Genomic DNA, 19,538 nt, shown 5'->3' with positions numbered 1-19,538 from the left:
CAGGTGACCAGAGACACACCTTGATGCTGGGAAGCATCAGCAAACCTGCTCCTTGGTCAGTCTGTTCTCACCGAGTGCTTTGTCTGGCTTGCTCAGCTGACAGCCAATTACCTTGTTACATATTTAATTGCAGGATCACACCAGGAGCTGAACCCTGGCAGCAGAGGTCGGTGGGCTCTGGCTCTGGCGGAGTGCAGGGACAAAGCAACAGCTGGTGGAGGATCTGGATGAGGGCGGAGGGGCCGGGCGTGCATGGCCGGGACAAGGAGCAGGTTCTGCTTGCAGGACTGAGCTGCCCAATCCTTGGGGCAGCAAGACTGGCCAGCACTGGGCACCCACATCAGCCCAGTGGCAAGACAGGATGTGACGCTTCCCACCAAGACACTCGGTGGTGGCCGTTCTGCAGCACCCAGGACTGCTCACTGCCCAACCGAGCCGGTACCAAGGGTGAAGCCAAGGGCAGGTGACCAAGGCCAGGTCAAGCTGTGTGAGAAGCTGCAGTGATGGGGGCAGCTGGGGGCACAGCTGGGAATGGTGTGGGGTACAAGGTCAGCAGTCACACTGGGAGCTGGATGCTGCTTGGTCCCCTGGAATAAAAGCTCTTTCAGATTCTGCCAAACCTTGACAATCTGAACTGAAAGGCCACTCGCTAATGCTGCTCCGGGCAGCTCCAGCCCAAGTGGCTGCTCTGACGTGGGCCAAGCTGCAGCCCAACACTGCGCTTGTCAGGGTGTGAACAATAATTACCTGGGCAGTTCCCGGAACTCAGTGAATAGAGCCCTGCGTGGAGGAAAAAACCCCGTAATTTTCATGTTAACCAGCACAGATACTCTGTCCTGCACCCTGAGGAGGATGAGGGCAGCAAGGTGTGACCCCATCACTGCCGAGGGGCTGGAAACCCCCGACATTGCCTGGGCTCAGGACTGTCTCCAGGTCAGCTGTCACTGCATGGGGTCCTCGCCGCCGTCCCCACAAGCGCTGCTGCCCATGGTTGCTGCCGCTCTCCTGCCTGGCAGCGCAGCAGGAGGGAGGTTTGCCCTGTCTGCACTAGGGAGGAACCAGTGCTGCCAACCTGCCTTCAGCCCTGGGCAGCGAGGGGGTCTCTGACAGCTGCTGCCCCTCAGGGCTGCTGGAAACACCCCTGCAAGGGCTGCAGCTGCAGGGGGGGGTTGGCATGGGCTGGGGAGACACAACCTGTGGAGAGGGATGTGACAAGGGCTTAGCCATGCCCAGCCTGGATCTGGCAAGCGTTGTGGCCCCTCAAGTGCCCCCAGCCCTGTCTCCCTGGGGTGCAGGAGTGGCGTTAGGGGACCAGGCATGCGTTGCTGGCACTGAGCGTTTCTCTGCACCGTGGGATTTCCTGTGCTGCTGGTGACTTGCTGGGCTCCAGTATGGGTGTACAGAGCCCTCCTCACTGGGCACTTCATGCCTGAAGCAGCTTCTCTCCCTGGTGCTAAGCAGGAGCCGCCTGTTCCCAGGCCAGGGAAGGGCAGAGGCTCTGCCGCGCTGTGGCAGCCACCCTCTCCCCCGGGCTGGGGACTGCAGGGCCCCAGGGACCACTGCCTGCAGTTCCCAGGCAGGGAAGGAGCATCCTCAGGGCTGCCCATGAGCGCAGGGCTGCAGGGAGCCGCACCACCCGCCCGCACCGACCCGCTGCAGCCCGGCGGGGGGCCGGGGTACCCCGCTGCCCCGGCTGTGCCCTGCGGAGCGGGTGGGCCTGACCCTGTCCTAGTGGGGCTCCGCACGGCACCGGCACCGGCATCGGCCGTCCGAGCATCCGCCTCCCGCTCCGCGTTGCCAGGCCAACGCCGCGGAGGATGCTGGCAGCCCCTGCGCCTGGGCTGCCTCCGCAGCGTGGCGGGCAGCGCGCCCCACGCCTCTCCATGGGGCTCACACCGCCGCCGGCATCCTGCCTGCTTCTGCGGACAGGGCCGCAGCTCGGCCCACCGGGGCCGCAGGGCCGGGGACCGACCCACGGCTGCGTCCCATCCAGGAGCCCCGGCGCAGACCGTAGGTACGGGGCGGGGGGGGGGGGGGGGCGGGCTGGGAGCTGCCCTGCGGCGGGGGGTCCCGGCAGCCAGCAGAGCCCGGTGTCCGGCCCTGCCCCGGGGCTCTGGGGAACCTGCACGCACGGGGAGGGACAAGCCGCACCCGGGGCCCCCCACCCCCGCAGCACGGAGGGGCCCCGGGGCCGGTCCCATCCCCTGGGAAAGATGTCTCCCTCCCGCCCACACGTGGAGGCCGGGGAGGGGGCGAGTCCCAGCGCTGGTGGCACCAGCCGGTGGTTAGAGCCGGGCTGTGCCGGCCCTGGGAGGGGGCTGCTGCCCCTGCCCCGCTCCCCTGGCCCCACTCTGCCATGGAGCCCAAAGGGCTGAGCAGGACCCAGCCTGGGGGGTGCAGCAGGGCCTGGAACCTGCCCCCCAAGGCCTTGCTCACAGCGTCTTCCCTCTCCCCCAGCCCAGACAGCCCCTGGCCAGCCCTCCAGCAGCATGGCCCACCAGGACGACGAGCGGGGGCTGCAGCCACCGGCACTCACGGGCCCCGAGCTGGAGTGCAAGATATGCTACAGCCGCTATGACACCCGTGCCCGCAGACCCAAGCTGCTCCGCTGCGGCCACCGCCTCTGCGCCAAGTGCCTGCGCAAGATGGTGGTGCTGGGGAACGTGTCACCCCACCAGCTCCGCTGCCCCTTCTGCCGCCAGCACAGCCCAGTGCCCGGTGGAGACGTGCAGCAGCTACAGGACGACAGCGAGGTGCTGGTGCTGCTGATGGGTCATGAACGGGCCAAGAAGCAGGGTCTCCCCCGTTCCCCTGAGGTCCTCCTCTGCCCCAGCGTGCTAGAGCCTGCACCCAGCCCTGACTGCCTGGTCGTCACCATCCTGGAGGTGCCGGAGGATGTGGCCCCACCGGAGGGCCTGGGCGGGCTGGACGTGGTGCGACTGTACCGCCCTGCCAGCCTGGGTGCGCTGCCCTGCCACGGCCCTGGGCAGAAGTGGCGCTCCTGGGGGTGGCGAGCCGTCCCTCGCTTCATCCTGGGCGTCCTCTGCCTCCTCTACTTCAGCTCCCTGCCCTTCGGCATCTACCTCCTGCTCATCGAGCACCACAGCCTGGGCATCGTCCTGGTCAGCCTTGTGCCCTGCACCCTCCTCCTCTGCATCATCTACAGCCTCTGCCAGTGTCTATGCCGGGAGGTCTTTGGGTTCCCCCACTCCTGACCCCACATGGCCAAGCCCTGTGCCTGCACTGGGGAGGATTTGGGCACCTTGGAGCATTGTCCCTTGGGATACGGGTGTTCCCCGATCCATGGCCAACCCACAGCGTGGCAGCGTGCCTGGACCGCGGGGAGATGCTCAGCATCTGTTGCCTTCCCTTCCAGAACAGTGCGGGCTGTTCGAGTGGGAGCCCACGTCAGAGCGGCTGCAGGAGCTCGTTGCAGCCTACAGGCATTCAGGCCGGACCCTCGGCTCCTCATCCTCCTCATTTGTCATCCTCGTCCTCTTCCTCCACAGCAAAGAGCAGGAGCTGGGCCTAGAGCAAAGCAGCAGCTGGGAGACTAATCCCATAGAAGGAATCGCGAGTGCTCGGCGCCTAGCGCCGCGGCTGGAGGGGCCCCAGCAGCTGGCCGCAGCCCGGTGCCGGCAGGAGAAGGACGGGCAGAGCCCGGGGGCTCCTGCGGCCGGACTGGCACCAGCACAGCTCTGTGTCCATAGTGTAAATAGTTCTGTCCGTGGCGCCCGTGCTCCTCGCAGGGCTGCTCCCATCGCATCCGTGTTTCTTTCCCACATGTGTGAGTCCCGTGTTCGCTGACGCTGTGTACCGTATAGGGGAGGAGTGGAGAAGAGGAGTTTCTTTGGTGTGTAAAGACGTCTTTGCAGCTGTTTTGTAGTCGTTGTGGTTTTTATGCGGAGCCTCCGGGCTTTATTTAACCTCCTTGGGTTTTGTTTTGTAAGGATTAATTTAACACCGCTAACCATTTTATTACTTTTATCAAGAAGAGCAAAGTCTATTTTTGATTTCTGTTTCCTAGTTCTTAGGAACATTAAAAGCCGCCATACAGCTCTGCCCGTGTCTGTGCTTTCCCAGGGCTCCTGGTCCCCTCTTCCCTCCCCAGCCAGCTCCCCCAGCCCCACTTCTCACCCTGGGGCTGCGCAGAGCTGCCTGCAGGAGCCTGGCCCCAGCAGATGGGGGGACCCCGACACATCTGAGCCTGCTCCTGGCAGCCAGCGTCCTGTTTGGCGAGCAGACGGGTGCTGCTGCTCCTTCCTATGATCCTCGTGTGCAGTGCCTCCCACATGTCTCCATCGGTGCGTGTCCCTGTCCCTGCATGTCCCTCCATGTGCTGCCCCATGGCACAGGGCTGTGCCGGCAGTGACCACCCCTCCCAGTCCTGCACCCCACACGTGAGCCCCCCCCCCCCCATGGGACCAGGGAGAGGAAAGGGAAGGAGGCGTCAGGAAGGCACCGAATCACCTGGAAAAGCTGCGGGTCTTCCTCTGCCAAACAGGGGGAGCCCCCTTGGAGACCACAGCTGGTGGCAGGGGGCAGCGAACCCCCAGCAGCCTGGCCAGGCACATGGGGGGGTGTGGGGTGTGTGTCTCACTTTGGGCAGCATGGGGATGTCTCCATCAGGCAGACAGGGCAGTGCGAGGGCTGGAGGCAGGACCTGCCCTGCTCCCGGGGGCAGTGGAGCCACCCACAGCAGCGCTGGCAGTGGAGATGCCCGCATCCCTGCTGGCACCCATGTGTCCCTACTGGCGCGCACACACACCCCCCCCCCCGGCATCCCCACCATGTACAGGCAACAACGAGAGGTCCAAGACAGAGCATGTTTATTAGTGCTTCATGTCCCTCCCTGCCCACACCTACACCCCTCAGCCAGGCAGCCGCCAGGTCTCATGGCCATTTGTCCTGCCCTGCGCGGCCATGGGGCTGTCCTCTCCCCACAGCCCCAGCTCCCACCTGGCCCTCGGGGACTGGGCACGACCACCCAAGCCCTACCCCTGCTCTGGCACTGCTGGCATTCCTGGGGGGCATCCGCTCTTGCTGGGGGGAGATGCCAGCATCGTTGCCACGCTCCAGATCTTGGGTTTCTGGGGCTGCTTGCCTTGCCCAGAGCCTGGCCCCGCCTTGGGGCTGCCCTCGCACCCATCCTGCACGGGGCTGGGGCTGGAGTCAGGACCAGGGGGGGCATCCAGTGGGGCCCCCTCGCCCTCGCTTTCCTCGCCATCCGAGGTGCCACGCAGTGCCCAGCCTGCCTTGTTCTCCTTCTTGAGGCGTCGGCGGGCATTGGCGAACCATGTGGAGACCTGAGTGAGGCTCATCCGGCTGACCACGGCCAGCATCACCTTCTCCCCCTTGCTGGGGTAGGGGTTCCTGGGGTGTTGTGCCAGCCAGGCCTTCAGAGCCCCGGTGCTCTCCCGTGCTGCAGCTGCCTTTGCCCGCCCCGGTTCCACAGGCAGGGGCTGCCGGCAGCAGGGCGGGCAGAGCCCAGCGCTGGGCAGCAGCCCCGATGGCACCTCGTAGGCTGGTGAGACCTGGAGGGGGCACAGGGGTTTCAGGGCAGGATGGGGCGGGGGGCATCCGCAGCTGGAAGAGAGGGACTTCAGTCCTTCATGCACGGGACGGGGCAGAGCTGGGTCCTACCCATCCTCATCCTCTCTTGTGCCCAGCACGATACTGGGGTACAGGAGGGTGCGGAGGGGCGCACAGGGATGTCGGGGGGGTGCAGGGGATGCAGGAAACCCAGGACAGCAGCTCCCCAGCCCCAACCCCCCCCCCCCCAAGCTCAGCCCAGTCCCAGGAGGGGGTCCCACATCCCAGCCCCCTGGGAGCTGGTGTGCGGCACTTACCGAGGGCACCAGGAGGCTCAGGGTGGGCGGCAGCAGGCTGTAGCCAGACAACATGGGGCAGGGACAGGGCAGCAGGGCTTGGGGGGGCCCTCGCAGGGCTCCCCAGGCCCCCCCACAGACCCCTGGCTCTCGACCTGGGCTCCCCTCACCCCGAGGAGCTGCCATGCTGCAGGGAGAGGAGCTGGGGAGCTGCTCCCCGGCGTTTTATAGCTGCCGGGGTCCGTGGTGACTGACAGCTGATTAGCAGGTATTAGCACCCACGGGAGTGGCAGCAGGGATCTGGGGCAGCCGATACCGCCCCCTCCCCAGCTAGTGTCAGGCAGGGACTGGCAGGGAGCATCCACCCCACCTGCCTGCCCCCAGCCAGGTCATGTGCAGGACCTACACCAGGACCCCAGCCCCCCTCGCCCCCCGACCCTGCCTGGCCCCAGCACGGCCCACGCAGCCCCCAGGAATGGAGTGCAGTGGCACTGGGGAATGGTGCACGGGGCCCATGGCCCCCCACGGCCACAGGGACACACTTGGGACACGCACATGTTGGAGCCAGTCCAGAGGAGGCCGTGAAGCTGCTCAGAGGGCTGGAGCACCTCTCCTATGGGGACAGGCTGAGAGACTTGGGATTGTTCAGCCTGGAGAAGAGAAAGCTTCAGGGAGACCTTACAGCACCTTCCAGTACTTATAGGGGCTACAGGAAAGCTGGAGAGGGACTGTTTACAAGGACCTGGAGTGACAGGACAAGGGGGAATGGCTTTAAACTGAAGGAGGGGAGATTTAGATTAGATAGTAGGAAAATATTCTTCTGCGTGAGGGTGGTGAGGCACTGAACAGGTTTCTCAGAGAAGCTGTGGCTGCCCCTGGCTCCCTGGCAGTGTTCAAGGCCAGGTTGGATGGGGCTTTGGGCAACCTGGTCTAGTGGAGGGTGTCCCTGCCCATGGCAGGGGGTTGGAACTAGATGGGCTTTAATGTCCCTTCCAACCCAAACCATCCTGTGATTCTATGACACAGCACACGTGGGGCTCTACTGCAGTGCCAAGAGCCATTGGTCCCCATCCTTGACCTGGCCCTGGGGCAGGGGTTGGCAGAGCCCCCCACGCCACGGTGGCCTGGCTCAGAGGGCCAGAGGCTGGCGGGAGAACTTGTGCACAGCCTGGTAGGACACAGGCGGTGCGAGGTGCTGCCCCGGAGCCCACTCCTCTGCTGGCTTGGCCAGGTCCTCGCCCAAGCCCCAGTGCTGCCATGCCTGCAGCTGGATTCCCGAAGGGGAAGGGTCCCTGCAGCCCCGGGGATGGCCAGGGACCCTTTGCCTGGGTGGGGACCCAGCCCTGCAGGCGCTGGGGCGTTCCTGCCTGCTGGCAGAGCTGGGGCAGCGGGCAGGCAAGGCAGTGGTGGGCAGCTGTGCAAGGGGCCCCGAGAGCCTGCGACCCCCCGAGCTGCCTGGCTCCTGCCGCTGCGCCTCTCTGCTCAGACTGGGATTATCCCACAGGTTGTATCCGTCATTAAATACTGACTAATAACGCTCTCAGAATATTAAATATGTAACAAACCCGCTTAGCGCTGGCCGGGGACGGGAAGGGAAGGTCACCGGTGCTAATGAGCCCTGCCACATCCCTCCGGTGACAGCAGAAGGTCCCAAGGTCAAGGTGCCAGCATAGAGGGCCAAGTCCCCACACCACCGTGGCCCTGCTGCGCCCCATGACCAGACCCCCAGCAGCACCCGCAGCTCCCCACATGCAGCAGCCAGGAACCCAGGTCCCATCCACCCCAGCCCCAGCCCCACCTCAGGCTGGTCCCGTGCTCTCGGCAGCCCCAGGTCCGAAGGCCACCGGCCAGGAGGGGGATAGCCAAGCCAGACAGCTGGGACCAGCCCTAGCCACGGCCCCGTAACCTTGTCCCCACAGGACTCCTCCAGCCCTAATCAGCGCTGCCAGCAGCGCCACGGATCCACTTTAATTATTAGATAATGGGGCTGTAATCTAGGAAAGCGCCTGCGGATTGCTGCAGCGTGCCTTAACCCTGCACAGCACAGCTGGAGAGGGAGGGCCACGGCCAGCCACCGATACAGTGGATGGACACAGCTGGATGCTGACTGAGCCATGGCTGGACAGGCACAGCCACATGCCAGCACCGATGGGCACAGACAGGGCTGCAGCCAGACGTGAAGATGGTGGGACACAGCCATGGCCAGGACAGAGCCACAAGCCCCTGCTGCTGCTCACCCAGGGGAGACATGGGGCCACCCACACCCTGCTCCCCAGCTGGGCAGGAAGATCAGGGGTCCAGGTGTCCAGTGTGCAGGCAGGCTGCTGCCTGCAGGCAAAGGACAAGCAGGAGACTCCCTGGGACAGCAGGAACCCCCAGCAGGCAGGGTGCTGCTCTCATTTTGGGCAGAACAGAGGCTCCTGTTCGCAGTGTAAGTCCCAGTGCTGTCCCCTTCCCCTGCAAGAGCTGGACTGCAAGCCCTGGGGCTCTGGCCTCACAGCAGTTCTTGCCGAAGTTGGGTGGTTCCAGGCCTTTTTCTCCCTCTGCAGATAATCAGTTTAATGCAAGAGCATAGAACTAAAACTCTGAGATTAGCTGTTATAATCACATGTAAATACTTCCAGACAATCCGCTCAGGGAGGGGCAGTGTATGTAGTTTGGGACAGAGTTACACGGGATTTACGCTGTTTACCACTCGATTAATTTCATGACTCCAGCCCCAAACCCATCCTTGCACCAGCTGCCCAGCTCACTTCCCAGAAGTCAAGGTCACTCAGGCAGGAGGAAGCCGATAGCACAAGGCAGCCGCATCTGCCAGTGCCCAGCTCTGGGACCCCAGCCCCCAGGGACACGCCAGAGGAGGTGGCAGGAAGGCTGGGCCTGCCTGTCCCCACTGGCCAGGACACAGACCCTCCGGGCAGGCACACAGGCAGGTTTCAATCCCTTTTTATTCGTAAGCATAGTCAAAGCTTGAGAATGTCAGAATCAAACCCCTCCTACAACCACCTATGAACCAACTCCAGAGTCCATCCCTCTTCAGAAGAAAAATAGAACATCTTCCACCTATGCTTCTTCCTACTCTGGGTTTCTCCAGTCCAAAGCTGTGCTGCTGCCTGCCTGCAGGCCGGAGAAGCCAAGGGGGGGACAGCTGCCCTCACGCCAGGACCGCACACCCCACAGCTGTGGAGCAGGGAGCGCGTGGCTGCGGGTGCACACACCTCACCACTCACACCATACTGCGTGGCCGCGCTCGGCCCCACGGCACTCTCGCAGGATCCTCACGTGCCAGGCAGAAGCTGATCCGAGTTTGGCCCACGCAGACATAATTCAGGAAAAGGGATTTCAGTCCATCAAGTGCAACAGGCAAAGACACCAGCCACATGAGGAGCGCTGCCACGGGGGAGCCTGCCTCGGCTGCGGAGCAGTCTCTGCTGGAAACAGCTGCCTGTGCCAGGGAGGACGCACAGGACCCTCGTGACGCATGGCTGAGTGGCAACATGTCCCCGCCACAGCGCACCCAGGCACGTCCCTTGTAGCCCCGAAGCAATAAGGCAACTGCTGGCTGAGGAGGCTCCTGCCTGGCGCAGCTGTCCTGCTCAGCACGGGTGTCCCAGTGCCAGCCGGGCCTGGCCCCAGTGCTAGTCTGCCAGCGTGATGACGTCATAATGGATCCCCTGCTGCAGCTGCTGGATCTGCTCAGCCGTCGCCTCGGCAGTGAACACGCCCTGCGCCTGAGCCATCGCAGCATCAGCCACTGCTGCAGAAGAGAGGGGGGGTCAGTGCCTCCTCGTGTCTGAGGGCAGGGGGGAGGGAGCAGGTGGCTGCCCAGAGGCCCCCTCCATGTTCGGCACCTGCCTCCAGGGAAATGGGCAGGCGCAGGCAAGCACAAGGGCTGCCACGCCTCACACGGTGAGCCTGGCCCCAGTTAACTCTGCAAACGCGCATCAGGGTGTCTCCACCCTGTGGAAGCTGCTGCACCTCCCAGCACAGCAACTCATCTCCAGGGGAAGGGAGCTGGTACTGTTCCAGACTGACATGCTGGGGCCAAAGATCTCCCCTCAGCCACGAAAGCTAGCTGCTTCCCAGAATTACAGGGACGCAGGCAGCAAGGTGGCAATCTAGCCTCGCCTACCCCAGCCCTTCCGCCAAGGGCCGCCGCACAGCTGCCCTGCCAGCCCCTGCCAGCTACAGTGAACGAGCAGCCTCTGCAGGCAGAGCTGGGCTGAGACCACGGTGTCTCAGTGGCTGCTAACAAGCATCACAAACTGCCTGGCAAGACTGGCACACTGAGATTTGGAAGGAGACGGGACTGCCAGAGCTATGCCAGAGCTCGGCCCCGGGGCCCCTGTCCTACCTGAGACTGCTGAGTGTGCAGCTGCTTCCAGCTGTGCCTGGGTGACAAGCTGCTGCTCAGGCGAGACAGGCATGTACTGGATCTGCAGAGAGGAGAGAACAGGAGCGTCTGGGACTGGGGACGGTCCCTCCTGGAGCACTGCTCTTGCCACAGATGCTGCAGCAAGTCACCAACCCACGTGCACCTTCTATTTCACACCCCTCCCTCTCCAGCTGTGTGCTCAGAGCCCATCTCACAGCAGCCCCTCAGCTCCAGCCACCATGCCTGGCCCCTTACCTGTGGCTCCTGGAGGAACTGGCTGCCCTGCTCGTACTGGATGTGGGTGATCTGACCATCTTGTACCTGGGGACAAGAGCCGCAGTGAGGCTGTGTTAGGACTAGCGAGTCCTGCCCCTGAACAAAGCTGTGATTTGAACGGAGCAAGCCACAGGAGCCGGACAAGGCCCAGCCCCACACAAGGCACCCTCATGAGCCCTATCCACCCCAAAAAGGGAACAGACAGCCTGAAGCTTACCTGGATGTGATGTCCCTCTGGGACAACAACATACTCATGGGGAAGCAAGTGCTGTACGCCATCCTGGGCAATGATGTACTGAACCTGCAAACACAGGGATTCAGACCCAAAAAAGGCTGCTGTTACCCACCCCCCACACCACAACAGGGCTGGTTCTTCTCTGTCTGCTGTGCCTGTTTCCACTTCACCTCTCCCCACTGCCTCCAGCTCTCCCCACTTCAGTTGTGCAGAATCCTTGTGTTCCTGGGATGTGCCCCTGCCCCTCACCTGGTTGTCAGAGGTCACTAAGTGCTGTACTGTCTGTCCGTCGGCAGTTGTGATCTCCTGGATGTATGTAGCCTCCTCCTGCAGGTCAGCAAGAGCCCAGTGCTGTCAGTGGGGGTGGGCCTGACTGCAAGCCCTCTGAGGAGGGAACCCCCACAGCTCATGGGGAGCAGTCGCACAGGGCGGGAGGATGAGATTGACAGGCCTGACTCACCTGGCTCGTGACGCTCTGCTCCTGTGCAACAATGATGTGTTCCTGCCCCAGGGCCTGCTGCAGCCGCTCAGGAGCCAGCACCGCCTGGCCGGACTGCAGAGCCGCTGGAACACGGAGAAAGCCGGTGCAGACACTGCCGGGGCTGCCGGCCAGCCGCGCTCCCGAGCAGCCCCTGCCAGGTGTCCACCCCAACAAGCGGCACAGGACAGTCTCTTAGCTCTGCTCAGAGCAGGTCAGAAGCTAAACCAAACTCTTCCAACACAAACGAAACTAGAGGTCACTATGGGCAAAACACAACCTCCACATCAGACCGTAAACTCCACTTGCCATTTCAACCGTGAGCTGCTCGCAGCATTGCTGCTCCCACAGCGCACTGATCTACTGGGACCTGCTTGGAAGAAACACTGGATCTGCACAGACCCACAACAATCAGAGAGGTCCCTGTGCCCAGCCCCCTTGTCTCTGCACCCACCGAGTCCTGCTGCCACTGGCAATCCTAACTTTCAGCAGGAATCTCCTGGCCCCGACACTTCTCAGCCCTGCCTGGCCCACAAGCTGGGTGAATCCCCGCACAGGGCTCTGACTACCGGAAACCCACAGGACACCCCCCCGTCACAGGGACACATCTTACTCTGCAGGGTGGCCAGTGTGTCCTCATCACTGTTCAGTATGATGGTCTGCTGGGCAGCAGCTGCAGGTGCCCCCGGCCTCTTCCCCTCTGAGCTGTGCAAACGCTGCATGTGGAACTTGAGGTGCCCATTACGGTTGAACCTACAGGAAGAACAGAGCGAGGTGGAGTTTGCCATGGGCAGCACCAGCACATCCTATGACACGGCCTGTCCCAGCTCCCCAAACGTTTCCATCAGTGCCCAAGTACTAAACCTCCCCTTGGAGAAGTTCCCTGGAGACAAAACTGGGTCGAACTGCAGCAGGACCCATTCTCAAGGGCAGAGTCCCCTCTAACAGAGGGCTGCTCCCAGGGGTAGGGTGGGGGCAGCCAGCTCTTTGCCAATATCCTGTCTACTCCTGAGCCTTGGAGAGCTCTGCAGGATCTCTGGAAGCAGCAACAACCTAGCAGGCTTCACTCACCTCTGCCCACAGATCTGGCAGGCAAAGGGCTTCTCATTGGTGTGCGTCAGCATGTGCCTGCGCAGGTCCTTCTTGTTCTTGGAGGCGAAGCTGCAGTGGGTGCACTTGTGTGGCCGAAGGCTGGCATGCTGGACCATGTGGCTCTGGAGGCAGAAGGACAAGGGCAGGGTCAGAAAGCCCCCATTTCTCCAAACCTCTTGTTCCCAGGGCTGCTCTGTGTCCGGGAACCTACCCGAACCTCCGGCCAGAGGGCTGCAGTGAATGGACAGTCGGGACACTTGAAGGTGCTAGGCCCAATGTGGGCTCTCTTGTGACTCTCCATTTCTGCTCTCCCTGTGAACATGGCTGTGCAAATCTTGCATGAAAACTTTTTGGCTGTGGAAATCTTGCACGAGAGCTTCTTGGCTGTAGAAACCTTGCACGAGAGCTTCTTGGCCATGCCTTGGAGCGCAGGCCACTTGACCTTTGGGGATGAGATTTCCTGCCCCTCGGAGGCTGGGGATAAAGACGAGTCCTTCTGGAGCTGCCTGGTGACACACTGCACCAGGGGCCACTTGACACCGGTGGGCTGTGCCTCCTGGCCCTCCGCAGGCGAGGGAACAGCAGCGTCCCCGCTGAGGGGCTAAGAGAGAAACACCCAGTCACACCTGCTCACACTGCTGCCCAAGACAGGGAGAAAGCTCAGCTCCTTACCTCAATGTGATGGAACTGGCTCCCTGGGACGCTGGACGACATGATATAGTGATTGCTATGGTCCTTCAGGGCCTCCTCTGTCATCACAGCTTCGCTCACCACAACAGCGTGGGAGGTCTCTGCAGGGCTCTCCTCCTCACTGCCGGAGAGGACAGGGTCAGGGAGGATCTGCCTCATCCTCACCACTAAAGCCTCCTCATTTGAGGTCAGAAGTGCCTGTCTCCCTGCTCCTCCCATACCGCTGACCTGTACAGCATGCCAGGAGCCTGAATCTCCTCACTGATGGGTGTGATGATGCTGTACTCTGTCGTCCCACCAAAGGGAATCGTGATCTGCTGCAGCTCCGAGCCACCCAGGGTCGCCTCCTCATAAGCCTCCTGCACCAACGTCTCTGCAGGCTCTGCCATGTGCAGTGTCACCAACTTCTGCTGCTGCTGCTCCTCAGCGTCCATCTCTGCCCCCTCCTCCTGCATCTGTGGCTCACAGGGGGCCTCCGCCTCTCCCGAATCACCCGGCTTCACCACCGCCACCTGTGGGGGAGACAGCAGCTCAGCCAGAGGAAGGCAAGGCTCTTGCAAGACACCCCTGAAGCAGCTGGGCACTGTGGAAAGACTGTGGAGGGCTGGGAAGCCTCCCCTGGCCATGCCCCCGGTAGGGAGAGCTCCCCCCTCAGCCCTTCTCACCTGCAGCGAGCCCGTGGCCAGCTCTCGCTGAGTGCTCATGTTCAGCAGGAGATCCAGGGCGGTCTGCGTGGCCAGTTCTGCTGATCCAGCCACATCTGTCGGGGTCAGGAGGAGAGGGTCAGGGCACCCGCATGCTCGCCCACCTCCTCCCCATCCTCACCTCCTTCCCTGGGAGTTCACTCGCCTTGTTCGTAAATGATGGTGGCCCCTCCCAGGGAATCCTGAGAGAGGATGGGGGGCTCTGCTCCTGGGACAGACTGGACCGTGTGGTAGGTGACGGGGCCAAGAGGTGCCTGTGTGAGAAAGAGAGCTGACGCCGGGGCCAGTGAGCACCAGGAGGAGCCGGGGGATGGGCAACGGCACTCACCGGCGGACTGGCCTCTGGCTCAGCCGGGGCCTGCACCTGGCTGTGCTGCTGCTTCAGCTCCTCGATCTGCTGCAGGGTGAAGAAGGGGCGGCGGCGGCAGGGCGGCTCCTCGGGGTGCCTCTGCGCCCACTCCTCGAAGGAGTCGGCATGGCGGCAGTGCACGTGGAGGCGCAGGTTCTTCTTGTGCTTGGTGGTGAAGTGACAGAACTCACAAGCAAACGGCTTCCCTCCTGTGGGACACGGGAGGCAGGAATCAAGTAGGGGGTCTCCAAGGGACGGCAGGGAGAGCAGACATGCTCTGACCACCTCCTGGAGAAGCGGAGGTGTAAGGCGTCAGGGCACAGGGCAGGCAGGCAGCTCCTCTCACCCGTGTGCTTGACAGCCATGTGCGAGACGAGGAAGTCCTCCCGGAAAGTGGAGTACTTGCAGAAGCTGCACTTGTAGGGCTTGTCATTCATGTGTGACAGCTGGTGGTTCAGCAGAACCTTTTTGTCCTCGCAGACGTAGTCACAGAACTCACACTTGAACCTGCCAGGACAACGCTGCCTGTCACACGGGCAGCAAGGACCTTCTGTCCTCCCCTCTGAGGGGGAGCCGGAACACGGGCTCTACCAGGGCAGACCGCAGGCTGTTGCCAGGCTCCTACCTGCGGTTGGCAATGGCCTGGATGTGCGTCAGCAGGTGCATCTTGAAGGTGTAGCGCTTCTTAAAGGACTTCCCACACTGCAGCGAAACAAAGCAAAGCAGCATTCACCTCCTGTCCAGCCCCACCCGCTGCCAACCCTTCCCCAGGCTGTGACCGCCGCCTCACCTTGTCACACATGTGTGGTTTCTCTGTGCTGTGCGTCTTCATGTGCTGCGTAAGCCTCTTCTGCATGGGGTAGATACGGTTGCATACTGGGCACGGGAAGGAGTTCAGTTTTGGGGGCTGGAGGGAGAGGACGAAGATGAGCTCACCTGGGAGGGGCTCACAGTTTCCTTACCCTCTCCCCACTGCAGGACCTGGGCTGCCTTTCCTCAGGTGGTCCAGAAACACTGCCTTCAACGAGGCACCAAGAATTTGTGGAAGACCCAGACATGCCTCTTCCCATATAACAGTGCTGAGAGACAAGCCAACAGGGTACTCAAACTCACCGGATCAGCTCTCTTTTTCCTGAAAAAGAAAGAAGAAAACCGCCCTGTGTCAGCCACATCCCAAGCCCGAGCTCCCTTGTACCCAGACACCAAAACTACCTGTTTTGGAAAGGGCCAGAGGTCAGGGGAAGGGGCAGCCGTGGCTGCCCTCCCAGGGCAGGAGGAACGGTGTTAGTGCATTCAGCCAGGCCGCAAGACAGTCTCTAGGACTGCACTTCCCTTACCTGTCCCGGCTGTGCACTGTGGAGTGCCGGATGACGTCCTTCTTGTACACGCTGGTGTAGTTGCACTCCTCACACTTGTAAGGCTTGCTGCCCACGTGGTTGAACATGTGTTCCTGCAAGAAACAGAGTGGGGGTCGTGAGACCTGGGGCCACCAGCTACCCTCGTGGGTACGGAGGCAGGACAGATGGCACTCACCTTGAGGGAGGACCAGCGCCGGGAGCGGTAGCTGCACTGAAGACACTTGAAGAGCTGTGGGTCATTTGCCTCGTGCGAGTTAACGTGGAAACGCAGATCATCGTGCGTGAGGAAACGTGAGCCGCAGATCCGACACAGGTAGGGCCTCATCAGGGGCTTGGGTGACTTGTAGTAGTACCTGTGGAAACAGGCCCAGGCTCAGAGCTGCGGGGACAAACAGGGGCTGGACCGGCCCTGGGCACAGGCCAGAGGGCCCAGCGCCGGCTCGGCACACACCCCTCACCTGCGCCCCATGTACTTGCGGTATTTCTTGCCCAGGAAGCGGCGGGAGGGCCGCCCTCGCCTCCTGGGGATGACGTCTGCCTCCTCGGGGCTGGTGTTGGAGGAAGGGTCCTTGTTCTCGGAGTCGGACTGGCTGATGCTGGGCTCTACCAGGCTCTCACTGGTCCCATTCTCCAGGCCAGAGGAACTGGCTGCTTCCGAGTTCTGCAGCTCGCGGCTCGGTGTGCTTTGGGACGTCACCAAGGGCTCCACCTCCCCTCCTGCTCAACAGAACACAGCACAGCTCCGTCACACACCCTCCCTGCGGGCTCCTGGGAGCTCATGTACCGCCCCCTGCTCCAGCCTGGCACGGGGCTTCTGCCTCCCGCTTCCCTCACCTTCAGGCACATCCTGGGGCATGTCCTCCAGGCGAGGAAACTTGCGGGGTCTGCCCGGGCGTCGACGCGGCCTCTCCTCGCTGGATGTGGGGACAGTGCGACTGTATTTGGGCTGTCGCCCACGAGGTTCATCCTCAGCTGGATTATAGTCACTGTCCTCTGGAGGTAAGTGGCCCAAAACATCAGAGACTGGGAAAAGACTAAGCTACATAAGACGTGGGGAGGACGAGTCCTACCTTCAGGGTCATCAATAGCACCAGCATCCATGATATCATCATCTTCTTCTTCTGGGACCTCATCTTCCGCAGTCTTTGGAGCAGATCCTGCCTTTCGTGAACGTCCTTTCTTCAAAGCCAGAGCTGAACCCACTGCCACAGAGAACAAAACAAACACTCTTTACCAGACCATATGCCGGAACCAGCCCTTACACTCATACTCCTCCTCTCATTTCTTCCCAAGAAAGACCAGGGCCCATCCGCAGTAAGATAAATTTTCCCCAGCCCTTAGCACACACCTGGCTGGAAGTGCCGTTCTTTCATGTGGTTAATTAGCGTTTTCTTGGAGACACTCTTGTACTGACACATCTTGCACTTGAACTGCTGCACCACCACCACCTCCATCATCTCTTCCAGGGTCTCCATGTCTGGCTGGTCCAGCTCTTCCCCACCATCCACCTCTCGGGCCTGATCTGGCTGTGCGGGCAGCTCCAGCACTTCCAGCTGCTCGGAAGGGTCTGAAGGGCCGGGCTGGTCAAGGCATGTGGAGGTAGGCCCATCAGCAACAGCTTCTATTGCTAAGCTATTGGCCAGAGCAGAGGTGGCCATCTGGGACACCATGGGGGCACCTGAAATGCAAAAACCAACTCAGCCAAGGAGCAGACCCTCAGTCAGCACATCCACGGGGACTCTGGTACAGAGGCCGTGGCCGATGTAGCTGGCATACCTGTGCCAGGCCCCACTCTTGTGGAACAGGCTCAGAGACAAAGACAGGCACCACCGGACGCCCCAGGGCACACCCTTACCATCATCAGGGCCTTGCAGAATGAGGTACTGCGTAGTTTCTGCTCCACCATCCTCCGCACTGGTCACGGCAATGCAGCCTGGGAGGAAGAGGAGAGCAGAGTGGTAACTGCCAGACATGGGGGCTGTGGAATCACTGGGGCTCTCCCACGTTCAGATACGAGTGAGAAGGGGTGAGGAAGGTCGGGCTCCAGGGACAGAGCCTTCCCTGGGCTGCTGGCACTGTGGCTGAAAGAGCAGCCAGACAAAGGGAGGGCTGTCCAGCAGGCACAAGCTCCTCATCAAACCCTCCAGCTACATGAGAAACCCCCGCTGATGGAGGTGCTTACATATACATGTACACATTCCCCCCTCACCTCCCAAGGTGCAGCACAGCAGCAGCTCCCTTCCCCAGCACCCTGAGCCATCTGCACACCGGGCACTCCAGAGGGAGAGCGGGCAGGTCTGCCGCGTGTGCAAGCAGCTGGGAACATGCACTCACTCTGAATGATGTCAGGCCCAATTGTGGACTCGATGATTTTGTCAATGGCAGAACCTAGGTCCGAGGAAGTGGACGCGGTGGAGTCTGACACGATTGTGGCTCCATCAGTGATGACGCTGGAGTGGACCAGGACTTGTGGGGACTCTGACACCATGATGGACTGGCTCACAGTGGACACACTGGAGACCAAGGTGGACTGGGCAATGGAGGATGAGTCTGGCAGGTAAATCCGGGGAATGGCATCTGTGCTGGAGCTGCTCTCCGACACCTCTTCCTGGCAGAAAAAAAAGAGGCCAGAAGAGCTCAGCTGAGAAACCTTTGCTGGGCCAGGCCCTCAGGGGAGCCAGTGTATGCAAACGTAACTGGTGTATCACTGCAGAACCGCCAGAAAAGGCATCAGAACAATTCCTGTGGTATTGCCAAGGACCCCAGACCTACAGGGCTGTTCTTGCTACCAAGGAGAGCTCTCCTCCTCAGATCGGCAAGCAGACACCCAGCTGGTGTAACACCGCCTGCTGAGGCTGCTGAGCTACAGAGCTGGCTCCTAAGCTCAGTTTGCCAGAAAAGTCTAGAGAAATTCTCAGGAACCAGAACTGCAGTTGCTCTCCCTTCCCCACGCTGACTGCCACCCCATCTTCCCCGTGAGCTCCTACCAAGGAGACCCCGCTGCTGTCAGAGCTCTGGCCGACACCGGAATCATCCGCTCGGGAAAGGGGACCGGGGGTGGAGGCGGCGTCGCTGCTGTCTGCCGACACGGCTTCCGAGGTCCCGACGCCCAGGCCGCTCTCGGAGGGCTCCTCCCGCGCCGCCTGCGGGGCCGCGTCGCTGCTGCTCTCCACCGCATTCTCCTCCATGCCCGCCCTCCCGGGGCCGCCTAGGCTCGACCTGAGCGGGGGGGAGGCCGCCGCCGTCAGGGCCGCGGCCCGCCGCCCGCTCCCCGCCGACCCGGACGGCCCCGGCCGCTGCGGGGGTCCCGGCCCGCGGGGTCGCGGTTCCGCGCAACCCGGCTCGCGGGCCCGGGCCGCCCCTCGGGGCACCCGCGGAGGGGTCGGAGCCGCCGCGGCTCCATGCCCGGGGGGTCCCGGCCGCCCTCACGGGGGACCCCGGCGGCTCCCGGCGTCCCCGGTCCCGTCATGCCCCGCGGCCCTGCCCGGCCCCCGGCCGCCATCTTGCCGCGGGGTCCCCCCCGCCGCCTCCGCGCGCGCGCACACGGCGGGGCGGCCCCGGTGCGCCGGGGTGGGGGAGCCGCCGCCGACCGCGGGGCGAGGGGGCCCGCCGCCGCCGCCCGCCCGCCGGCCCGCGCCCCTCACCCGGCCCGCCGCGGCCCCGCCGCCCCTCCGCCGGAGCCGGCATCACGGCGGCCGCCATGCCCCCCCGCCCTCGCGCCGCGCAGCGGTACGGGAGCGCGGCTCCCGCGCCGGGACTACTTACCGCGGTCCCCGCCCCGCCTGGGGCGCTCGCCGCCGCGGGGCCGCGTTCCTCGCTCCGGTCGCCGCTGCCGCCTCCCGGCACCGAGCGGCGCTGCGCGCCGGCCGCGGGCTGGGGAAGGCCTCGGCGCCCCGCCGGGAACTACTTTCTCCGCGGAGGGATCATAGAGAAGGTGTCGCGAGACTGCGTCATGGCGTCACGAAGCGGCGCCCGGGCCCTGAGCGTCGGCGTCGCGCCGGGTTGCGCCCGTCACATGACGAAAAGGCGGAAGCGGAAGTGGCAATGGCGGGTCTGGGCCGAGCCCGGGCCCGGGGCCCGGGGCTTGGGGCTCCCGGCCCGGCCGCTCCGCTCCCGGCCCGGCTCAGCCCGGCTGAGCTGGCCGTGCACTGCG

General features: G+C 62.9%; 2 protein-coding genes across 12 annotated transcripts; one reads left to right on the top strand and one right to left on the bottom strand.

The window, feature by feature from the left end:
• The first annotated feature begins 1,750 nt into the window (after positions 1–1,750).
• On the top strand, positions 1,751–4,058 carry LOC104640538 (E3 ubiquitin-protein ligase RNF182-like). Of its 2 annotated transcripts, none has more exons than XM_075769007.1 (2): positions 1,751–2,010; positions 2,458–3,347. In XM_075769007.1, exons 1-2 carry the CDS (start codon positions 1,818–1,820, stop codon positions 3,213–3,215), a joined length of 951 nt encoding a protein of 316 aa, XP_075625122.1. In that variant the 5' UTR covers positions 1,751–1,817; the 3' UTR covers positions 3,216–3,347. The 2 variants fall into 2 exon arrangements, with proteins under 2 accessions (XP_075625122.1, XP_075625123.1); XM_075769008.1 differs by having other exon boundaries at positions 1,880–2,014; positions 2,458–4,058.
• A 4,700-nt stretch (positions 4,059–8,758) lies between these two features.
• Positions 8,759–19,381, bottom strand: ZNF335 (zinc finger protein 335). 10 transcript variants are annotated; one of them, XM_075769048.1, is made up of 28 exons: positions 19,151–19,381; positions 18,373–18,604; positions 17,720–17,993; positions 17,241–17,318; positions 16,734–17,063; positions 16,456–16,587; positions 16,220–16,378; positions 15,844–16,102; positions 15,561–15,738; positions 15,365–15,477; positions 15,141–15,159; positions 14,818–14,934; positions 14,653–14,729; positions 14,374–14,534; positions 14,007–14,236; positions 13,824–13,932; positions 13,640–13,734; positions 13,203–13,486; positions 12,957–13,095; positions 12,496–12,885; positions 12,264–12,406; positions 11,806–11,945; positions 11,175–11,278; positions 10,964–11,041; positions 10,697–10,780; positions 10,459–10,524; positions 10,183–10,264; positions 8,759–9,585 (listed from the first exon to the last, which is right to left on the bottom strand). In XM_075769048.1, the coding sequence occupies exons 2-28, from the start codon at positions 18,571–18,573 to the stop codon at positions 9,467–9,469; spliced, it is 4,161 nt and encodes a 1,386-aa protein (XP_075625163.1). In that variant the 5' UTR covers positions 18,574–18,604; positions 19,151–19,381; the 3' UTR covers positions 8,759–9,466. The 10 variants fall into 10 exon arrangements, with proteins under 10 accessions (XP_075625163.1, XP_075625168.1, XP_075625162.1 ...); XM_075769053.1 differs by having other exon boundaries at positions 15,859–16,102; XM_075769047.1 differs by lacking the exon at positions 19,151–19,381 and adding an exon at positions 19,030–19,119.
• Positions 19,382–19,538: the final 157 nt, after the last annotated feature.

This window comes from Balearica regulorum, chromosome 16 (genome assembly GCF_011004875.1).
Source record: "Balearica regulorum gibbericeps isolate bBalReg1 chromosome 16, bBalReg1.pri, whole genome shotgun sequence".
Taxonomy (NCBI): Eukaryota; Metazoa; Chordata; class Aves; order Gruiformes; family Gruidae; genus Balearica; species Balearica regulorum.
Note: the sequence above shows the minus strand (reverse complement) of the source record. Positions and strands in the feature narration are given on the sequence as shown.

Coding starts and splice junctions, on each gene's coding strand:
- LOC104640538 (XM_075769007.1), top strand. CDS start 1,818: ATGCTGGCAGCCCCTGCGCCTGGGCTGCCTCCGCAGCGTGGCGGGCAG. Junction 2,011..2,457: donor CAGGAGCCCCGGCGCAGACC/GTAGGTACGGGG, acceptor CCTCTCCCCCAG/CCCAGACAGCCCCTGGCCAG.
- ZNF335 (XM_075769048.1), bottom strand. CDS start 18,573: ATGGAGGAGAATGCGGTGGAGAGCAGCAGCGACGCGGCCCCGCAGGCG. Junction 17,994..18,372: donor ACAGCAGCGGGGTCTCCTTG/GTAGGAGCTCAC, acceptor TTTTTCTGCCAG/GAAGAGGTGTCGGAGAGCAG. Junction 10,525..10,696: donor CAGAGGGACATCACATCCAG/GTAAGCTTCAGG, acceptor TCTTGTCCCCAG/GTACAAGATGGTCAGATCAC.